Below are 18875 nucleotides of genomic sequence, written 5' to 3'. Positions count from 1 at the left end.
ACCTCCATATGCTGAGTGTAGAACTGTTCTAACAGGGTTGTTCAATTTTTATAAAAGCTGTTTTCATTATTTTATAATGGAGTAATAGCGTGCTGCTGCTGCAAAGAAATTGTGTTGGTAGCTGACGGTGATATTGAGATTTAGAAGAAAACACGTTGAACATTTGTTAAAGTGTGCTGAAGACACCAGGGGACAATTAAGGCGCCTAAGCCCAATCTACGTCGTCACTCTGCAGACGAGCCTTACATGACAATGACAACTCACAGGTGTAATCTTGTTAATCAATGAACTGACCGCCCACACTTGCCATACACATAACACAGTACCCTCTTTTGAGGCAGCATCATCAGTGATGTTTGCCTCAGCGACACCGTTACGACCACCGCTGATAACACCGATCAGGCATAACATGATAACATTGTGGAGGTCTCCCTTGTGCCTCCAAAACAGACTTATCAGAGAATGGACATGGGCCTTCTGAGGGTGTCCTGTGGTGTCTGGAAACAGGCTGTTGTTAGTGGGGGACTGTGGCTCCTGTGGGTTGAGGGGAGGGTCCTCTGTGGATCATCCTACAGATACTTGATCAGTTGGGATTTAGTGAATTTAGAGGCCAGGTCTACACCTTGTGCTGTTCTTCATGTTTTTTTGAGTTGTTCCTAAAGTGTTTTTGTGTGTGTGTCTGTGTCAGGCTGAATCCTGCTGGGGATGGCTGCTGCCATCAAGGAGTGTCATTGCTCTGGGGTGGGGGTGCCTGGTCTGGTCTAGGTGGGTGCTACATGTCTAAGTAACATCCACATGAATGAATGCCAGGTCCAAACGTTTCCCAGCAGAACACTGAATTGTCACAAGATGGTCAACGTTATTTACTTCTCCTGTCAGTGGTTTTAATGTTGTGGCTGATCAGTGTATATAGCTCATATTAATCCTTCAAGTTCTTATCCTCCCAATGCTTTCAAACTGTCCCTTCATAAAAATATAGTTGTTTCACAGGAAAATATTAGATTCAATGAAAACAAAGAAATGGTATATTGCTCTTGCTATTACAACATTAAGTTACCTTTAATGTAAAATTATGTAATACAAATGGGTTTCGTCCACAGTTAATATACATGGAAATGCTACACAGCACGACAGAAGAATACTAGGTATAAGTAGTGCAGTGCTGAATAACACAGAGACACTTCAATCCATTGCTGCTGAATGACATGTTACATTTAACTCCTCCTGAAAAAGGGGGAGTGTAGTTATTTTAAACCGTGCTTCTTTAAGGTCTAAGTCTAAGAAGAGGAGCTGGGAGCTCCGTCAGCTGGATTCACTGTGTTGTGAAGCACAAGATGATCCCAGCCCACTGTGGTGACGGTGTTGGAGGCACCTTGAAGCCAGCACACACCTTTGACAAAGTCCTGGTGTCGACGATCTCTAAGTCTATAGAAGAAGAATATGTTGTTAATATCTAGTGGTAGTGCGGGAGACCAAGTATTTTTAGCATGAAGTGTAAAAACTTACATTTCCTGTAGATCAGTGTTCATCACAGCGAGAGAACAGTCATCACTAATAGAGGCTAGCAGAGGGGAGCTGGGATGGGAAAAGAAATGTTACAATTTTGTAGAGGAGCAGTATAAGACCAAATGTGAGACTGTGACATAATTTATGTTTACCTATGTGTGGAGAAGGCAAGCCCGTTAACTCTGCGGCTGTGGACGTCTACCACACGGACTGGCTCTGTTCCCAGGAAATCCTTCATAGTCACTCTTCCCAGCTCATCGCCTGAAACACAATGATGAACGGGTTAAAAAAAAAAAAAAAAAAAGATGAAATGCAAGGACTCTAACTTCAATTCCTGTCGACAAATGATCCGGGGCTGGGGCTTACCAACAGCAATGGTGCTTCTGTGGTGGGGGTGCCAAGCTACAGTGGTAGGGGAGCAGGTGCGCGACTCTACATCTGAGACAAAAATCAAGACATGCTTCATCACAAAGGGCAATGATCCTTGACGGGGTAAAACACGGAGGCATCTCCATGACGGCCTGTAAACGGATTCCCGGATTAACGAGATCGCGTCTTATCAAAGCAGACAGATAAACAACCGCTACGCAGCAGCATTTATCTTCCATCAATATCCAGCATTCTTGCTTAAATAAATTAATCCAGGCACCGTCAACAATGCGGTAAAAATGTCATAACCTGGTGCAAGCTGGGACACGTTGCTTACCTATTCTTGAGGCGGGTTTGTTTGGTTTTCTTCTGTCCCACATCAACACACGGCCGTCCTGAAGGATTCGGAAGGATAAGATTGGCTGAGTTCACATTACTGCCTACTTATTTTTGTTTTAAAGCAATTGATCAGTAGCTTACTTGGCCACAAGAGATGAAGAGAGAATCATCTGTTGGACTGCAGGCGACACAAGTCACTGGCTGTGTGTGCGCTGTAAGAAGAGAAAAGTTAAGAGATATTCATTAATGACATTGCAATGCATAAGAGCAGATGAGATTTCATTTCCAGTGTAGGTTTAGTGGAGGAGAGACACTAAAAATATTTTTATTTATTCAAACCAAACCCTGTCCATTTGTTTTTGTCTTATGTTTGCTCGAGTTATGATAAAGTTCTCTTACCACTGTAGGTAGTGACAGCCGTTTCCTGACTGAGATCCCACACCTTAATTCTGAAGAAAAGAAGCACGCTTATTAAAAAGAGGAACCCTACATCGATTAAAACAGGAGCAAATGTGCAAACGTAAAGCGGGCTAACCGGCAGTCCATGCTGCTGGTGACGGCACTGCTTGCTCCTGCGACAGGGCTCACTGAGGTGACAATGTGGTCATGGTCCTGTTTGGTGAAGCGGTTCACCAGCAGCCGCTCATCCTCTGCCAGTTCCCAGAGCTCCAGGGCACCTGCACAGACAAACGCATTCAGTTTCATTCATTCATTCATTTATAAATCCCTGTGATTTATTCACATCCCTCCCCAAAGTGCTTCTCACCTGAATCTGATGCGACCACGACTCCTTTTTCTGACACCCATTTGACATCCGTGACACCAGCCTCGGTCTGCACACCAGCTTTGCAGAATCCCTCATTGGGGGCCTGCTCAGGGTCGCTGTAGATCCACACAGATCCCTGCCAGCTCCTGCCACTGAGGCTGGAGGCACCGAGCAGCAGGGTGCCATCTGTGAAGAGGATCAAGGAGAAGACCCGTTAAATATTTTGATTAAACTATCTTCCCTTCGCCTACCTATCTAATTTAAAAGAGCAGCACATATTTAAGCCATGAAATGTCCTTGTTTGAAATATTAGCTTATCGGGACACATTAAAGTGCAGATGCTTGTCATGATGAGTCACTTATGTATGAATCATTTTGTCCAACTATATAAGTTTACACCTTTACATGAAGCCTCTGGCTGATCAGTAACCATGTAAACAGACAATAACCAACTAGCGGCACCACGTGTTTACTCGAGTAACCTCCAGCTAGCTTGCCCCCCTCTCCTACCTGCTCTGTACTGCGCCGCGCAGAGATGCTTCTCCATGCACGCCGGAGCATTGGGAGGTATGTTCCACCGGTTTTCCTTGATCATGTTGGTGTCCACTGCCCCTTTCATCCACTCGACGCGCTTGAAACTTTCACGGGGGGTTTTCTAAACTACTTTAGCGGGGTTTCTACGTTAGCTAGCTAGCGCTGCAGTAGAGGCGCCGTCGTTTCCGTCTTTAGTTTATTTGGTAAATATTATAAACTATAGTGTTCTAAAAACAAAATAATTGCCGTGTTTCATTAAAATTAGTTACTGAGGTTATGGTTTCGCGAATGAATGATCCAGTGAGCAGCAAAGCGTGGAGCCGGTGGACATACTTCCTGCTCGGGTTTCTTCTTCGTTGATTTTGTTGATTCTTCTTCTTCTTCGTCTTTTAGAATTACTGCCTGTTACCGCCGCCAAAGGACGAAAGCTAGCTACCTTGATCGACCATCCTGTTTTTGTATATTTTATGGCCCTATATCTTGCAGAAACTGAACGTGAAAATGTTTTTGTGATGAGATTATGATTTTTGTCTAATATTTTAGAAGATTTTCTCAATATTTCCCAATTTGAATGTGTGCAGTTGATGTCCCTGGTGGTAAATCACTGCCATCTTCTGGAATTCATTGAAGGTTTTCACTGATTGAATTGAACTGATTTATTTCTGTTATAAACAGAAAACTATATAATACATGCCATGATTTTCCGGTTTAATGTCAACAGGTAACACTGCCTCTATATGACTGAGTTCTGAACAAATCAGTGTTTATTTTTTCCTTAATATATAAAAATTCTCCTTTTAGAGAGGTAAAAACATTTTTTAAACCTTTTTCTTTTTCAGTAATTCAGCTGACTGGGGTTAAGCAGGACATTTAGGATATATCAGTCACCATATCACTAAATAGAGACCTGAAATAATCATAAATATCCACAAACAGTAGTTACTTGAAAATGGTCACTGTTAATCTGTGGGGTGTATGCCAATATAGCACTGTCATATACACAAGAATGTCGACTTTTGAACAATAAATATTCATATTCAGTCAAAAGTCAAACTCTGAAAAACTTGTTCAAAACATATTTTGATAAGCAAATTGTTCTTAAGCTGATATTTGCATAATTTCCAGTGTGTACCTATTGATATGACAAAACTAAATCTGTAGTCAGGTATATCAGCAGGCAATCTTCTGCATTTAAAAACTGCTGGTCACACTGGGTCTCCTCTGTCTTTCTGTCTATCCTTTCTTTATGTGTTAATTGTGTGTATTTTCCTTGTCTGTTATTTTCCCAGGTCTCCAGGGTGGTGAGGAGGAACATTGGCCTCGCCCTTAGTGTCCTTCTTCATTTCTTTAATTATATATTTACATTCTACAATTTCTTTTTGACGCTACCTTCTTTATTGTGCATGTACCGTGCTACTCTTCTTCACTCACACCATGTTTTGCATTTCTGAGAGATCCTTTTTAGGTTGTTCTTCCTGAGGTTTCTTCTGTTATTTATTTATTTATTTGTTTACATTTCTAATGATTTTCTTTTTCAGATGAAGAATTCAAGGACAGAGGCCATTGTACACTTGTTTATTTACATTTTAAGCTCCCTTTTAATAAAGTGGACATTTGTGCAGATGGGCTTAAATAGGCCTAAATAAAATGGACTCAAGCATGAAATAAACATGTGTTGTCTTGATACTACGAAGATGGCAAAACCACTGGGTATATATGATATGAACCTAAAATAGTTTAATTTTACGTTAGAGAGAAACATTGGTTTTGTTAGGGCTAAACGCAGTGTTTTTTTGTTTTTGTTTTTTTTGTTTTGTTTTGGCGAGTTGAATGTGAATAAAACGGTTTTCAACTAACAGGAAGTCTGTTTTTGTCATTGTGTTAGTGCTTTATATTTTTTTTTATTTTTTTTATAGTTTCATAGATATGGTCACGAAACCTTAAAATAATCACCAAAGGCGAACTGCTTATAAAACAAATGTGGATGCAGACAAAAATAATTACGTAAAACTCAACAGTAATAATGTAAATAATGTAAACGTCGCTTACAACGAACCAAACATGCTTTTATTGTGAAGGTGAAAGAACGGAAGTGGTTTTTCTTCTATTGTATAACTTCACACTTCTGTCGCTCTGTCTAAAATCGATAAGTGATTGGCTTTCTTGATGGTTCAGATTTTGTGTGCCTCGTAGCCTGCTCACTGAAGGTAAGCACACGGCTGTGTCAAGTGGATAAACTGTGGATTATCTTCCACTGAAGGTCGTCGCTACGCGGCAGCTTTGTAACGTTAGTCGTCGCTACAGTGATGCCTTTGTCTCTAAGTAGGTGATGTTGAAGAAGGCTAACCGTTAACTGTAGCTAACGTTAGCTGTCCTCAGGTCCGTACCTGTCCACGCTGAGTGACACTCAGGTAAGGCGGACAGCTGCTGCCCGGCATGCTAGCTTACTGCTGATGTGTGCGCGCTGGACCGCAGCTGTTAGGTGACATTAGGGAGAGGTGTTGACATGTTTGGGTAAGGCAGACCTCCTGACATGCGAGCATCACTGGTCCTCCCTTAATAGAAAGGTCAATCCAGGTGATGGCAGTGGGCTGGCGAGGCTGTCACGTTAAAAAAAATGTAAAATATTTATGTATGGTGCATTAAAGCCACACTTGCAGAATGAAGTTATAAAAACAGCTGGGATTTACCCAAATCTGTTGGTCAGATATTAAAGTGCATGTCCAGTGGTCCCAAGTTTTTGATTAGCTCTCCTACTTCAAGTGAGGTTCATTAGGTACACTATAGTGAAAACAAATGCATTTTAATATAATAGTCCTGCACTAAATCTTATATTCATGAAGGTTCTTGTATTGAGCGTTAGTTTAAAATATCTCAGAGAGCTGCTAATTCAACTGTGTTCTCATGTTTGCACTACTAGTGAAATGTATTGTGTTTCACCCTCTCTATTATTTTGACAACACAGTTTTAGTCAGTGGACTAGGCTGAATGACAGAAGCACTCTAGTGTTTGTCACACAGGTGAATTACCACCTTTCTGACTCTGTTTCAACATTAACAGAACATTATAACAGTCATGAAGATAAGATTTAGTGCAGGACTTTTATATTAGGATGCATTCGTCTTCGCAGGTATACCTAATGAAGGGGCAAGTTGGTGAATGTGGGCATGTCTAAGACAAGATAAGATAAGATAGGACTTTATTTAGCACTGTGGGGAAAGTAGGGTGTTACAGCGGCAGGGAACAACAGTGCAAAATACAAAAAGATACAAAAAATAGAATAAGGTAGACAAGAGAAACTATATAAAAGTAATTATGTTATGGTACAAAATATATTTACATATTGCATGAGGTTTTAAGTAGTCCTGGCTTCTAGTACAGTAATACTACTAGCTACTGGTGTTTCTGCTTCCGCCTGGTACTAAGCATATCTCTGAGTTCAGATTGTTGTTCCCTATGGTTTGATATCAAGTGATAAAGGGGTCCCTCAAGGACCAACACTCGGCCCCCTGCTGTTTACTCTGAAGTCTATACCATAGACTTACTATGGTTGTGGATGATTAATATTTATTTTTCACTGAAATTAGGCTTTCTATAAATTTAACAGTGATTATATCCCAGTGTAATTTAAAGCCAAACTCCCCAAAGAAGTGTGCAAGTCATAAAACGGCAAAACAATGCGGCTGATCCCATTCACGCTGTAAATGATCTACCTCAGTGTGGGCCAAAGCACTTTACAGTGCCTCTCATTCACCCATTTACACACACACACACACACACTGAAATGTAAGATGCTTCCCTGCTATCAGAGCAACGTCAGGTTCAGTGTCTTGCCCAAGGACACACTGTAGTGGAGGTCTTGGTGATCCAAATGCCACTCCTGTGATCAGTGGCTAATCTGCTCTACCATCTACAGCACATCTGGTTGGAGATCTGATTAATACAGTCCAGCACATCTGGCTAGACAGCAGATTATCCTTCAGAGCTCACACTGAACATCTCCCCTATGAACGGGGCTTATTTCTCCGCTGGACGCTGTCAGTGCTATTCAATAAATTATACAGGCGAGCCATCACACTTAGCATTGTTAAAGTTGAATGTGCTCATTCCTCTCCTGACTTTCTTGTTCGTATTTTGACTGTTGTTTTGAATGTTGAGTGCCATCTTGTGTACTGTACATGTTATTAGATCTTGGGTCTCAAGGGAGATCTTATTCTCAATGAGCTTAACTATAACTAATGTATGTGTAAGCCATCTACTATCATGCGCATAGTGATATAAATGGTTTATGCAGACTGTTTTAATGTGTAAGTTGATCTCTAACTTTTGAACAGGCCTGAAAAAAATAGGATGACTTACATGTTTCTGTTTTTGACAGATAACTTATATGAGTAAATTGTCCTGAGAAAAGTGGAACAAACACAATTTTTTCACAAACCCTTTAATTACAAGAATGTTAAATGTCCCATTGTAGCACCTGTTGCATTTGTTTAGAAGGGAAAGTGTCTGTTTTATACCTGAAGCCAACTTTTTGTGTTTGATCTGAACGATTCCAAAATTATATTATGGTATCTGAGTAGCTATGGGAAATTACGTGTTGCTGACCATCCATTTAAAAAACTCACCAGCATTCTGCCTGTCATGGAGCCTTTTCCACACACAGTTACTTAATTGGAATTTGTCTTCTCAGGGGTTTCGTCATGGCCTTGAAAAGGAGAAGGGCGACGTCTCCCTCTAGCAGTGTGAGTGGAGGAGATTTTGACGATAGCCAGACTTCATCGTTAGTGTCTTCAATTGGGCGAAAGAGGAGAAGGACCTCAAACATTCCAACTGTGGATCCTGTAATTTTACAAATTTCAGTCATTGTTTTCAAAATGAACCGTGCGGATTATACTACCACACGGACTGATTAAGCAGTCGACGTGGGGAAGGCGTGTGAGTATGTTTCAGTGTTTAATCCTTGCCTTGCAGATCGCCGTATGCCATGAGCTGTACAACACGATCAGAGATTACAAGGATGACCAGGGCAGGATGTTGTGTGAGCTGTTCATCAGAGCCCCCAAACGGAGGTGAGGAGGGGGGGTGAATGTTGTCAAATGTGTGCATATGATTACGTACTGAAATTTATTTAACATCAATAAAATAACTCAAATATTAGAAAATATTAAAGTCCACTTTTCTTACAGGAATCAGCCAGATTATTACCATGTGGTGTCTCAGCCTATTGACATGATGAAGATCCAGCAGAAGCTGAAGATGGAGGAGTATGACGATGTTGAACAACTAACCAGTGACTTTCAGCTTTTATTCAACAATGCCAAAACTTATTATAAGGTAACAAATGTGATATGTGTGTACATAAATGTGATGTCCAGACTACAAATATAAAATTCATTTATCTTTCTTGTGTGTAGTCAGACAGTCCTGAATACAGGGCGGCCTGTAAACTGTGGGACCTTTACCTGCGAACCAAGAATGAGTTTGTTCAGCGAGGGGAGTATGATGAGGATGATGACGACGGATACGATGCGCAAGACAACCCTGGAGGGTCCACTGAAGATGAGGTGACATTTATGGATATATTTTGTCTTTTCATTCAGTACGTACTGCGGGTAATATCAATGTTCAGGCTAGAATCGGCGATACTAATCTCTTGAATCAACTCAGTATTTTAATATTTGTGCCGTGGTTAATCAACGCATGCATGCTACATGACAGGCATGATATTAGACATTCATATTTAATGTCTAATGTCATGCCACGTAAATATCTGTAGTAATGGATAAACTATAAATAAATGATAAGTCTTTTTTAGTGAAAGTGCAATCAAAACTTCATGCATTAGTCAGCATTTATATTTTATACCATGATAGTAAAGCTCATAATAATGTTATTGATTTTAAGAGGACGTCATGCAGTAAACTTGTTTAAAGTTAGCCCTTACCTTTGTTACTTGTAAATACCAGAGCGCCCCTACCTGTTTGAAAGAAGTCCTTGAGCAGCTCCTTGATGCGGTGGTGACTTACACCGAGCCCACTGGTCGCCTGGTCAGCGAGCTGTTCCAGAAGCTTCCTTCCAAAATGGTATGAGCGCCCTCAGTACGACTTTAGAAATCACCCATAAATTGAGTTTTCTTTGATTTGTAGTTTGCCTTTTCCACTTAGCAATATCCGGATTATTATGCCGTCATAAAGGAACCCATAGATCTGAAAATCATCGCTCAAAAGATTCAGGTACATTATTACAACTTTGCTTTTAAATGTTTACTTAGTGTATTACAACACTTTATTCATAAAATGTCCAACAAATATGTTTGCTTTTAGTTGGGCCACTACAGGAGTGTCAATGCCATGGCTAAAGACATAGATATGTTAGTCAAGAATGCCAAAACTTACAACGAGCCCGGATCACAGGTGTTTAAGGTCAGTGTGTAACTGAGAATATGATGCACATCATCACCAGTGTTTGATGATACTTACCTGTGCTCTTACCATCTGCTCATGTGTTTTAGGATGCAAACACCATTAAAAAGATTTTTTCACAAAAAAAGTCTGAGATGGAACACGGAGAACCAATAAAGTCCAGCATCCGCATCAGGTACCTAGAAATTGACTCTTAGAAATCGGAATACTATGGGAGAAGATTAATTCACGTTTGATTTTCATTAATTTTTCTGAAAGGAATCGAAGGTCCGCCCAGGGAGACCGTCTCTCAGCAATCACCATGGCTCTTCAGTATGAAAGCGATGAGGAAGGCATACTTTCTGGTACACCTCATTATGACACCCCACATTGTTTTGCTAATTTGATGTCCTTTTTATGTAAAGTGTCTTTGAGTATCTTGAAAAGCGCTTTTAAATAAAATGTATTATTATTATTATTATGATGAAGAGACTCTGTAAATTGATTTATTATGGTTGTAATCAAACATTGTGTCTTATCCCTTTATCTCTTCCTTTCTTAGGGTCCGTCCACTACGATGAGGGGGAGTCTGAGGCAGAGAGCATGACCTCTAACATGGACATGACCAATCCCATCTTCCAGCTGTATGAAGCTGTGCGAGGGGCCCGGAACAGTCAGGGCCAGCTGATTTCTGAGCCTTTCCTGCAGCTGCCCTCCAGGAAAGACTACCCTGACTACTACCACCAGATCAGTCAGCCCATCTGCCTCCATCAGATCAAGTATGACAGAACTAGAACTGCAGTTTGGCCTCTTTGTGTCCTCAAGGGTCAAGCAAATTTAAAGGACTAGTGTGTAGGATTAGTGCCACCTAGTGGTGACGTTGCAGATTGCAATCAACTGAAAACCCCTCCCTTTTCCATCACTTAAGTATAAAAATGTGCCCCTTTCTAGAGAGAATATTCGGTTTGAGGTACTGTAGAAACATGACAGCTCTCGGTGTAGGTATGTGATCATTCAAAGCTAAAGAAGATGCAATGATTCATAGTACATGAGATTATACTCAAAGTATAATATACTCCATATACTCTATAATATAATGTACTTTGGGCTGCCCTAAATCTTACACACTTGTCCTTTAATACTCAACAATATTAAATATATTTTCCCATATTTGAATTACACACAGCTTTAATATTTTCGCACAATTAATTTTGAGTTTTTACATTCAAGTAGAATTATTATTCAAATCTCTACTTCTGTAGTTTTTTTACTTTGAATTTGTATTTCTGTCAACTAGGTCAACAAGCTTTAAAATGGTTTTGTAATAATATGGAAGTTTGACTTTTTACACAAACTTTCCAATCAAACTATTTAAAAACAGTGCTTGGATGTAAACCTGTTCTATTTCTGCATCATTTATTTTCTAATATGTTGATGTCTACATTGTTTTTTTTTTCTGTTTTGTTTCACCAAGACACTTTTCTTTTTATTTTCTACGGGAAAATACGGCATCACACACACTCACTGTACAGTACAGTATTTCTGTGCCCTCCTTCCCAAATGTGAGAGCCCGTAATTCCCCTACAGGAACAAGATGAAGAACAACGAGTACGAGAGCGTCGAGCATGTTGACTCGGATCTGACGCTGATGTTCGAGAACGCCAAGCGCTATAACGTTCCTCACTCCTCCATCTACAAGCGTGCACTCAAACTTCAACATATTCAGCAGGTCAGTCCCAGTGTTTTCTCGTTGTAGTTGTGCACGCATGTTGGATTTGCTTGGACATTTGCTGAGAACCTTCAGAAAAGTCTGCATAGTCACTAAATTTATGTATCACCTGTTGCCTGTCCAGATGAAGAGAAAGGAGCTTTTACAGAGAGATGATGATGATGGAGACAGCATGCTCTCCTCTGCCACGTCTGACACCAGTAGCACAAAAAGAAAAAGGTGCACTTTGTCACATATTTGTTGAACTTTATGAACTTTGTACTTTTTTGTTGGTGTGGTAGTGGACTATTTGTGTGACAGTTCTTCGTCGCTTTGCATCTGTTTTCCAGTCACAAGAAGAATACAAAGAAAAACAGAATGAAAACTCTGTTAGCTGCTGTGACCGAGGCACGAGAGGCCGGCACTGGGCGGAGACTGTGTGACCTCTTTATGGTCAAACCTTCAAAGAAGGACTACCCCGATTACTACAAGGTCATCCTGGAACCAATGGACCTCAGGACCATTGAACACAACATTCGCTCAGACAAGTACATGACAGAAGATTCAATGGTGGAAGATATGAAGCTGATGTTTCGCAATGCACGACACTACAATGAGGAAGGCTCCCAGGTGACATTCATACATGGTTGTGTCTGTGTTTTACTGATGTTTTTTAAGGATTCCAGCTCCTCATAACTTCATAGACTGCTTAACTTGTTTTCTCTCCTTAAAGATCTCCGTCTTAAGATCTTAATATCAAAATAGGTTCTATTTAACTGCAAGTGAAATCTGTCTTGAAGCAATAACATTGATCTAATCCTGATCAATCTTTTTGTTGTTTCTGTAGGTCTACAATGATGCCGACATCCTGGAGAAGATCATGAAAGACAGACGCAGGGATCTTGGTCCAGCAACTGATGACGATGACATGATGTCCCCAAAGCTGAAAATAAGTAAATCACTCAGTCAGTCTCTTGACTAAATCAAATCTAAGCAAGAGTGTAAATTAGTTATTTATTAAGAATCAGAATGACTGATCACTATTAACACACATACGCTTTATTTCATTGCAGGAAAGAACAGCATTACCATGAAGAAATCAAAGTACTTAACACCCTTACAGCAGAAGCTAAATGAGCTTTATGAAGCTGTCAAGAACTTCACAGATAAACGAGGCCGTCGCCTCAGCACGATCTTCCTGCGGCTGCCGTCTCGTGCCGAGCTGCCTGATTACTACATTGCCATCAAGAAACCTGTGGACATGGAGAAGATCAGGAGCCACATGATGGCTAACAAGTACCAGGATGTGGATGCGCTGGTAGAGGACTTGGTGCTCATGTTCAACAACGCCTGCACTTACAATGAGCCCGAGTCTCTGATTTACCGCGACGCCCTGCTGCTGCACAGGGTGCTGTTAGAGACGAGGCGTGACCTGGAGGGAGGAGAGGACGGCCATGTGCCTGACGTGCCCCGCCTCATCCAGGAACTTGTCCGCAGCCTCTTCGTTTCTGTGCTCGGTCACCAAGATGATGAAGGGCGTTGCTACAGTGACTCACTTGCTGAGATCCCTGCTGTCGATCCTGCAAACCCTGAGAAGCCACCGCTCAATTTTGAGATTATCAGAAACAATGTGGACCGAGTACGTTACAAGAGGTTGGATGTTTTCCAAGACCACATGTTTGAAGTGCTGGAAAAGGCCAGACGACTGAACAGGTAAAATATTATTGACCATCATGTAGAAACCAGCGATTACTGTATTTAAAAAAAAAAAAAAAAGTTATTGTAATGCCACATGTTCATTACAGGACAGATTCTGAGATCTTTGAAGATGCTGTGGAGCTGCAGCAGTTCTTCATCCGGATCAGAGATGAGCTGTGTAAGAATGGAGAGATCTTGATGTCCCCTGCCCTCAGCTATACCTCTAAACATCTCCACGGTGACGTGGAAAAGGAGAAGAAAGAGAAGCTTCCCAAGGAGTTTGAGGAGGACAAAATCAAGAGAGAAGAAGAGAAAAGAGGTATTGTCTGAAATATATTATTAGAGCTCACAGTGTCCTACAGTACATTATCTCAGCATAGAGCCTTGTTTCACTGAATATGCTGTGAATTTCCAGAGGCAGAGAAGAGGGAGGACCCTGTTGGAGGATCATGGCAGACGAACCTTCAGCGCACGTACAGTCAGGACTGCAGCTTCAAGGACAGCATGTACCATGTGGGCGACTATGTCTATGTGGAGCCTGCAGAGCCAAACCTCCAGCCACATATCATCTATATTGAACGTCTTTGGCAAGACGACACTGGTCAGCCCCCCCCCCCCCCCCCTTTTTTTTTTTTTTTTTTTTTTTTTACATGCTGTGCATTGAGTCAGTTTGTCCAGTTCAGATTAATTTTACCGTCTCTCTAATTCAGTCAGTTTTTCTACTTTAATTACACACAGGTGAGAAGTGGCTATATGGATGCTGGTTCTACAGGCCGAATGAAACATTTCATCTGGCCACAAGAAAATTCTTGGAGAAGGAAGTTTTTAAGAGCGACTACTACAACAAAGCTCCCATCAGCAAGATTCTGGGAAAATGTGTGGTCATGTTTGTGAAGGTAAGGTAACAGCTTCCTCATCTACATCTATTGAGTTTATTGTTGAGCTCTGTGTGTGTGTGTGTGTATTGTGTGTTGACTAAGTATTTTGTGTGGGATTTAAGGAATATTTCAAGCTCCACCCAGAAGGATTCAGAGCTGAGGATGTCTATGTGTGCGAGTCACGCTACTCGGCCAAGTCCAAGTCCTTCAAGAAGATCAAGATGTGGACCATGCCCCTGAGCTCTGTGCGGTTTGTTCCCAGAGAGGTACCCCTACCTGTGGTCCGCGTGGCATCCATGTTCGCCCCAAAGCAAGAAGAAAAGCCGCCAGAGATTGCAGATGAAAGCAAAATGACAGATGGTATTATAGACAAGGTGAATAGCCAGCTGGTTGTTTCTATAGAAACTGACAGTGTAAGTGTTATTGTAAAGAAACTGATCTGTGTCTGAAGGAAAGGGAGGATGTACCAATGGATATGACCAACGGGGAGCCAGGGTGTCAGTACTATGAACAGCTCTGCTACAACAACCTGTGGCTGAAAGTGGGCGACTGTGTTTACATTGGTTCTCATGGACTTGTGCGCCATCGAGTGGGCAGGTAGAGTAAAGGCATATGTTGAAAACTTGGACATATTTTTATTTTTTTTTGTCCGTTTTCTTGGTTATCAGTTATCACTGCATATACTCTGTGTTGTAGTTTGGTTTGAAAATACTGAATCCTCAGACATAGAGGCAACAGCATATTGGTCAGTGTTGTTGTCATGTGGTTATTATTCATTAATTTCCATTGTTTATAATGCAGATTCTTTTGTTTAAATACTCAACAGGATTGAGAAAATGTGGATGCGAGACGGAGCAGGCTACTTCTTCGGCCCCATCTTCATCCATCCCGAAGAAACGGAGCATGAGCCCACTAAGATGTTTTACAAGAAGGAAGTGTTCCTAAGCAACCTGGAGGAGACTTGTCCCATGACCTGCATCATAGGTACATTGATTTTTGACAACATACTGCCAAGTATAGTGTTTTTTCACCATAAATTGATGATGATTAGAATTATTTTGGTTTCACAGGAAAGTGTGTGGTGTCGTCCTTTAAAGACTACCTGTCATGTCGACCCACTGAAGTGCCTGAAGAGAACGTTCTGCTCTGTGAGAGTCGCTACATTGAGAGTGAAAAGCAGATGAAGAAGTTCAAGGGGTTGAAGCGCTTTTCACTTTCTGGCAAGGTGGTGGAGGATGAAACCTACTATTTTAGGTGAACAGTTTGTACATTAAATACAAACAGTCTGGTTTAATTATCATCTTTTTATGTTTTCTAGGGAATGACAAGAAAGCCGAATCTTCCTAAATGAATGATGTATTTGGAAAAGCTTGATAAACTGCACAGAACTTTTTCATGATTGTCTTACTCAGGAAGCTCATAGTCCCACAGAAGGAGCCATCACCCTTGCTAGACAAGAAAATTGAGGAACTGGAGGCTAAGTTTGCCGACATGACTGATGAAGAACTAGAGGATCTTGGGGATGATGATGGGGAGCTAGGGGACCAGTCTCTTCCTCAGATGCAGTCCTCCATGTCTAGTGACATGGATATCATGCCTTACACTCCTCCACAGGTCGGGGCTAAAGAATTTAATTATAAGGTAGTATTTTCTTGAAATTGTGTAGAATTTTTTTTAAAAAAAGTTTTGTTTCTGTGTTTGGCTTCAGTCCACACCAAAATCCATAAAGGGCCTTTCAAAGAAGGAAGGCTCGAAGCGGAAGATCAATATGAGTGGTTACATCCTGTTCAGCAGTGAGATGCGAGCAGTCATCAAAGCCCAGCATCCAGACTTTTCCTTTGGGGAGCTGAGTCGTCTCGTCGGCACAGAGTGGAGGAACCTGGAGAGCTCCAGGAAAGCAGAGTATGAAGGTGAAAGTTCTTGCAGAGATGTTGATCGAATTCGAGTATTGATCCAGTTGTTTGCGAAACCATGAAGCTCATACCATACAACACTTCTCTGTTTTCTGCCGTAGAGCGGGCAGCTAAAGTGGCCGAGCAGCAGGAGCGTGACAGGGCCCAGCATCAGACGTCCCCAAGAGCAGGTACCCCAGTAGGGGCACTGATGGGGGTTGTGCCACCTCCAACCCCCATGGGGATGCTAAATCCCAGCATGACGCCTGTGTCAGGTAACCCCTCATAGATGCAGATGGATCCCAGTGTACACTAGAAGGCTGGAATAAGAAGCTAAACTGCTAGAAATACCCACATTTTTAAGTTTCCTTTTCACCACCATGTTTGCAGTGTTGCAGTGTCGTGATCTAACTTTATGTTCCTCCTAACATTATTTCACTTACTGTAATTTACAATCCCAAACCTTGAATGTTGTACAGCACCCATTATGCTTCAACCTATAAAAAAATTATAAAATCCACAGTGGAGAAGTTGCTGTACACCATTTGAGAGTTGAGACTGAAATATTAATTAATGCTTGCCATTAGTGCATGTGCTTCAAATAGTTGTAATTTCTCATTCTGTGGCCTTTATTTCCATTCATTTGCCATCATAACAATCTGCTGATTAAATGATAGCATACTCTGTATTTCAGCATATTAATGCATGCTTGGTAGTGGATGCGTGTTTGACTAATGCATGTTGCTGTTTTGTGTCACCACTGTTCCTTCCTAAGAAGGTATGATGGGTGCATATAGGTCAGCTATGATGCCCCCGCAGGGCCATGTCCAAGGCATGGTTTGTATGACTGGCATACCACCACGTCACATGGGGTTGCCTGTCTTTCCCCAACATCTCCTGCCCGTTATGCCTGGGTTCCCTGGAATGCCATACTTTGGTAAGAGTGCTGTCATAGCCACCCCACCTGCCACGCAGTTGCTTCCTGTTTACCAATCTGACTTGCTGGAGGGGCTACCTGTACCAAAAGGCCGAGGTCCTTTAAGTCGATGACTGGTCAGTTGAGGGCACATAGTCTCAAGTGGGACTTTGTTCAGCTCATGACCAGCAGGCTTCACGGTAATGTGTCACTGACCAAGAAAAAGTAGTATATCTACTGAATAAAAAAGTACTTTACTTTATGAACTAGCATAAATTATCATTTATCTTTTAATGATTGGCATTCTTGAGAGTTTTAACAAAACTAAAATCACCTAGTATTACATTCTGAATGTAGTGTTTTGTATATTAACCAGTGACAAGGGGCTCGCTCCACTTTTTGACAGTGTCTTGATGTTAAATATATGCTCATAGGTGTCAATGGCATGGGAGGTGGCCCTGGAGGAGGAAACATTCATGGATCTCAGGTAATGCTTTAGACTCTGTAAGAAAGTAATCACTTCAGTGCAGTATGTATAGTTTAGCAACATGTCGACGCCTTGGTGCAGAGATTGTGTGTTTGCATGATATTAGACTCCTGTAAAATATCAGGAAACTGATTAAGTTCACATCAACACACATTTTCAGAAATGATTTTTATTTTAACAAATATTAAATTGTTTGCTATAATGCTATACCTTGTGCTTCAAGCCTCTGTTTCTGTCTTGCTTGGGACGTTGGGTCCTTTTGCACCACTGGCATATTGCGGCTTTTTACGTATGCATATATGTAGACATTGATGATGACCAAATTCAGTGTGAATTCAAGTGTGAATCAAAGAAACAATAAAATAAACGACACAATTTCTTCATTAGATGGGTTTGGGCGCAGGGCAGCAGGCTCCACCACCATACCCAGGGCAAGGCCAGGTGGGACAACCGTCTCTCCAACAGCCCTCCACCCCAATGTTTGTGACCCCACCAGCCAAATCTCAGCGGCTGCTCCACTCCGAGGCCTACCTCAGATACATTGAGGGCCTTAATGCGGAATCCTCTACAATTAGCAAGTGGGACCAAGCACTCTCAGGTTCATTTTATCTTTGTATGGACAGTGATTAAATATACAGCGTGTAAAATAATAGTTGTCTAGGGTACATGTTTTTGGATCATGCTCTTCTATCATATATGACCCTCATAGCACCTTAATTTGAACAGTAATTGTACTTTTGTTATATCTGGATGTTAATTGGTTTCTTAGGGGGCAAGGCGCATGCATTAAAATTATTCTCTTTCACCAGTTAAATTAATTTTTATTCTTTTGTGCTTTCAGTTCAAAAACAAGATGTGCGGCTGACAAAAGAACAAGAGAGTAGACTACCGTCCCACTGGCTAAAGAGTAAAGGGGCCCACAAGACAATGGCAGATGCCCTTTGGCGACTCCGTGACCTGATGCTGCGAGACACTCTAAACATCCGTCAGATGCACAACCTGTAGCATGCTCATACTTAGAGCCTCTGTTCCCAAACCTGTGAGACAGGAAGAGGGTTAAGCTCACTAAAAGTCTTTGTGTTGTCTTAAAAAAAAAAAGAAGAAATATTTGTATTCATACATGCTGCTTTCGGTGTTGAAGCTGGATGTTTTTTTGTTTTTTTTTGTGTTACGTTCCGGATATACTGTTCCAAGTGCATTATTGTTAACGACTGTCATTTTTGTGATGAAGGCCTTCATGCTTTCACAATAAAATGTGAAGAGTTCAGTTTGGCTTTATTCATTTACAGTGTAGTGTCAAACACGTTTTACATCTGCCTTTATGTCCTCTTTATGAATGTTTATTGTAGATTATTGTCTTGCTCTACTGCTCCAGCAACCA

General features: G+C 41.3%; 2 protein-coding genes across 4 annotated transcripts; one reads left to right on the top strand and one right to left on the bottom strand.

Moving 5' to 3' along the window:
- Positions 1 to 1026: 1026 nt before the first annotated feature.
- On the bottom strand, positions 1027 to 3888 carry wdr77 (WD repeat domain 77). Its single transcript, XM_084542170.1, has 10 exons — positions 3491 to 3888; positions 2981 to 3166; positions 2750 to 2891; positions 2614 to 2663; positions 2356 to 2426; positions 2213 to 2270; positions 1873 to 1944; positions 1659 to 1767; positions 1507 to 1575; positions 1027 to 1425 (listed from the first exon to the last, which is right to left on the bottom strand). Exons 1-10 carry the CDS (start codon positions 3597 to 3599, stop codon positions 1278 to 1280), a joined length of 1014 nt encoding a protein of 337 aa, XP_084398296.1. The 5' UTR covers positions 3600 to 3888; the 3' UTR covers positions 1027 to 1277.
- A 3794-nt stretch (positions 3889 to 7682) lies between these two features.
- On the top strand, positions 7683 to 18762 carry LOC311486933 (protein polybromo-1-like). 3 transcript variants are annotated; one of them, XM_084542956.1, is made up of 29 exons: positions 7683 to 8355; positions 8486 to 8583; positions 8701 to 8848; positions 8929 to 9078; positions 9481 to 9597; positions 9679 to 9747; positions 9838 to 9936; positions 10026 to 10111; positions 10195 to 10280; positions 10478 to 10694; positions 11503 to 11644; positions 11769 to 11863; positions 11974 to 12253; positions 12471 to 12576; positions 12697 to 13336; positions 13429 to 13640; positions 13737 to 13922; positions 14060 to 14217; positions 14322 to 14573; positions 14651 to 14796; positions 15026 to 15183; positions 15270 to 15453; positions 15612 to 15813; positions 15908 to 16109; positions 16214 to 16366; positions 16870 to 17028; positions 17442 to 17494; positions 17882 to 18092; positions 18336 to 18760. In XM_084542956.1, the coding sequence occupies exons 1-29, from the start codon at positions 8215 to 8217 to the stop codon at positions 18497 to 18499; spliced, it is 4914 nt and encodes a 1637-aa protein (XP_084399082.1). In that variant the 5' UTR covers positions 7683 to 8214; the 3' UTR covers positions 18500 to 18760. The 3 variants fall into 3 exon arrangements, with proteins under 3 accessions (XP_084399082.1, XP_084399081.1, XP_084399083.1); XM_084542955.1 differs by having other exon boundaries at positions 16867 to 17028; positions 18336 to 18759; XM_084542957.1 differs by lacking the exon at positions 16870 to 17028 and having other exon boundaries at positions 16214 to 16282; positions 18336 to 18762.
- Positions 18763 to 18875: the final 113 nt, after the last annotated feature.

This window comes from Chelon labrosus (genome assembly GCF_963514085.1).
Source record: "Chelon labrosus genome assembly, chromosome: 4".
Lineage (NCBI taxonomy): Eukaryota > Metazoa > Chordata > Actinopteri > Mugiliformes > Mugilidae > Chelon > Chelon labrosus.
The sequence above is the reverse complement of the archived record's forward strand: the minus strand, read 5'-3'. Positions and strand labels throughout refer to the sequence as shown.

What these genes read in the sequence shown, in the direction of transcription:
- wdr77 (XM_084542170.1), bottom strand. Translation starts at nt 3,599, where the DNA reads ATGAAAGGGGCAGTGGACACCAACATGATCAAGGAAAACCGGTGGAAC. An exon ending in ACCAGCAGCATGGACTGCCG is followed by an intron (nt 2,664 to 2,749) that starts GTTAGCCCGCTT and finishes TCTTTTCTTCAG; the next exon opens with AATTAAGGTGTGGGATCTCA. An exon ending in CAGAAGCACCATTGCTGTTG is followed by an intron (nt 1,768 to 1,872) that starts GTAAGCCCCAGC and finishes ATTGTGTTTCAG; the next exon opens with GCGATGAGCTGGGAAGAGTG.
- LOC311486933 (XM_084542955.1), top strand. Translation starts at nt 8,215, where the DNA reads ATGGCCTTGAAAAGGAGAAGGGCGACGTCTCCCTCTAGCAGTGTGAGT. An exon ending in AGTAGCACAAAAAGAAAAAG is followed by an intron (nt 11,864 to 11,973) that starts GTGCACTTTGTC and finishes TCTGTTTTCCAG; the next exon opens with TCACAAGAAGAATACAAAGA. An exon ending in CAGCATGACGCCTGTGTCAG is followed by an intron (nt 16,367 to 16,866) that starts GTAACCCCTCAT and finishes TTCCTTCCTAAG; the next exon opens with AAGGTATGATGGGTGCATAT.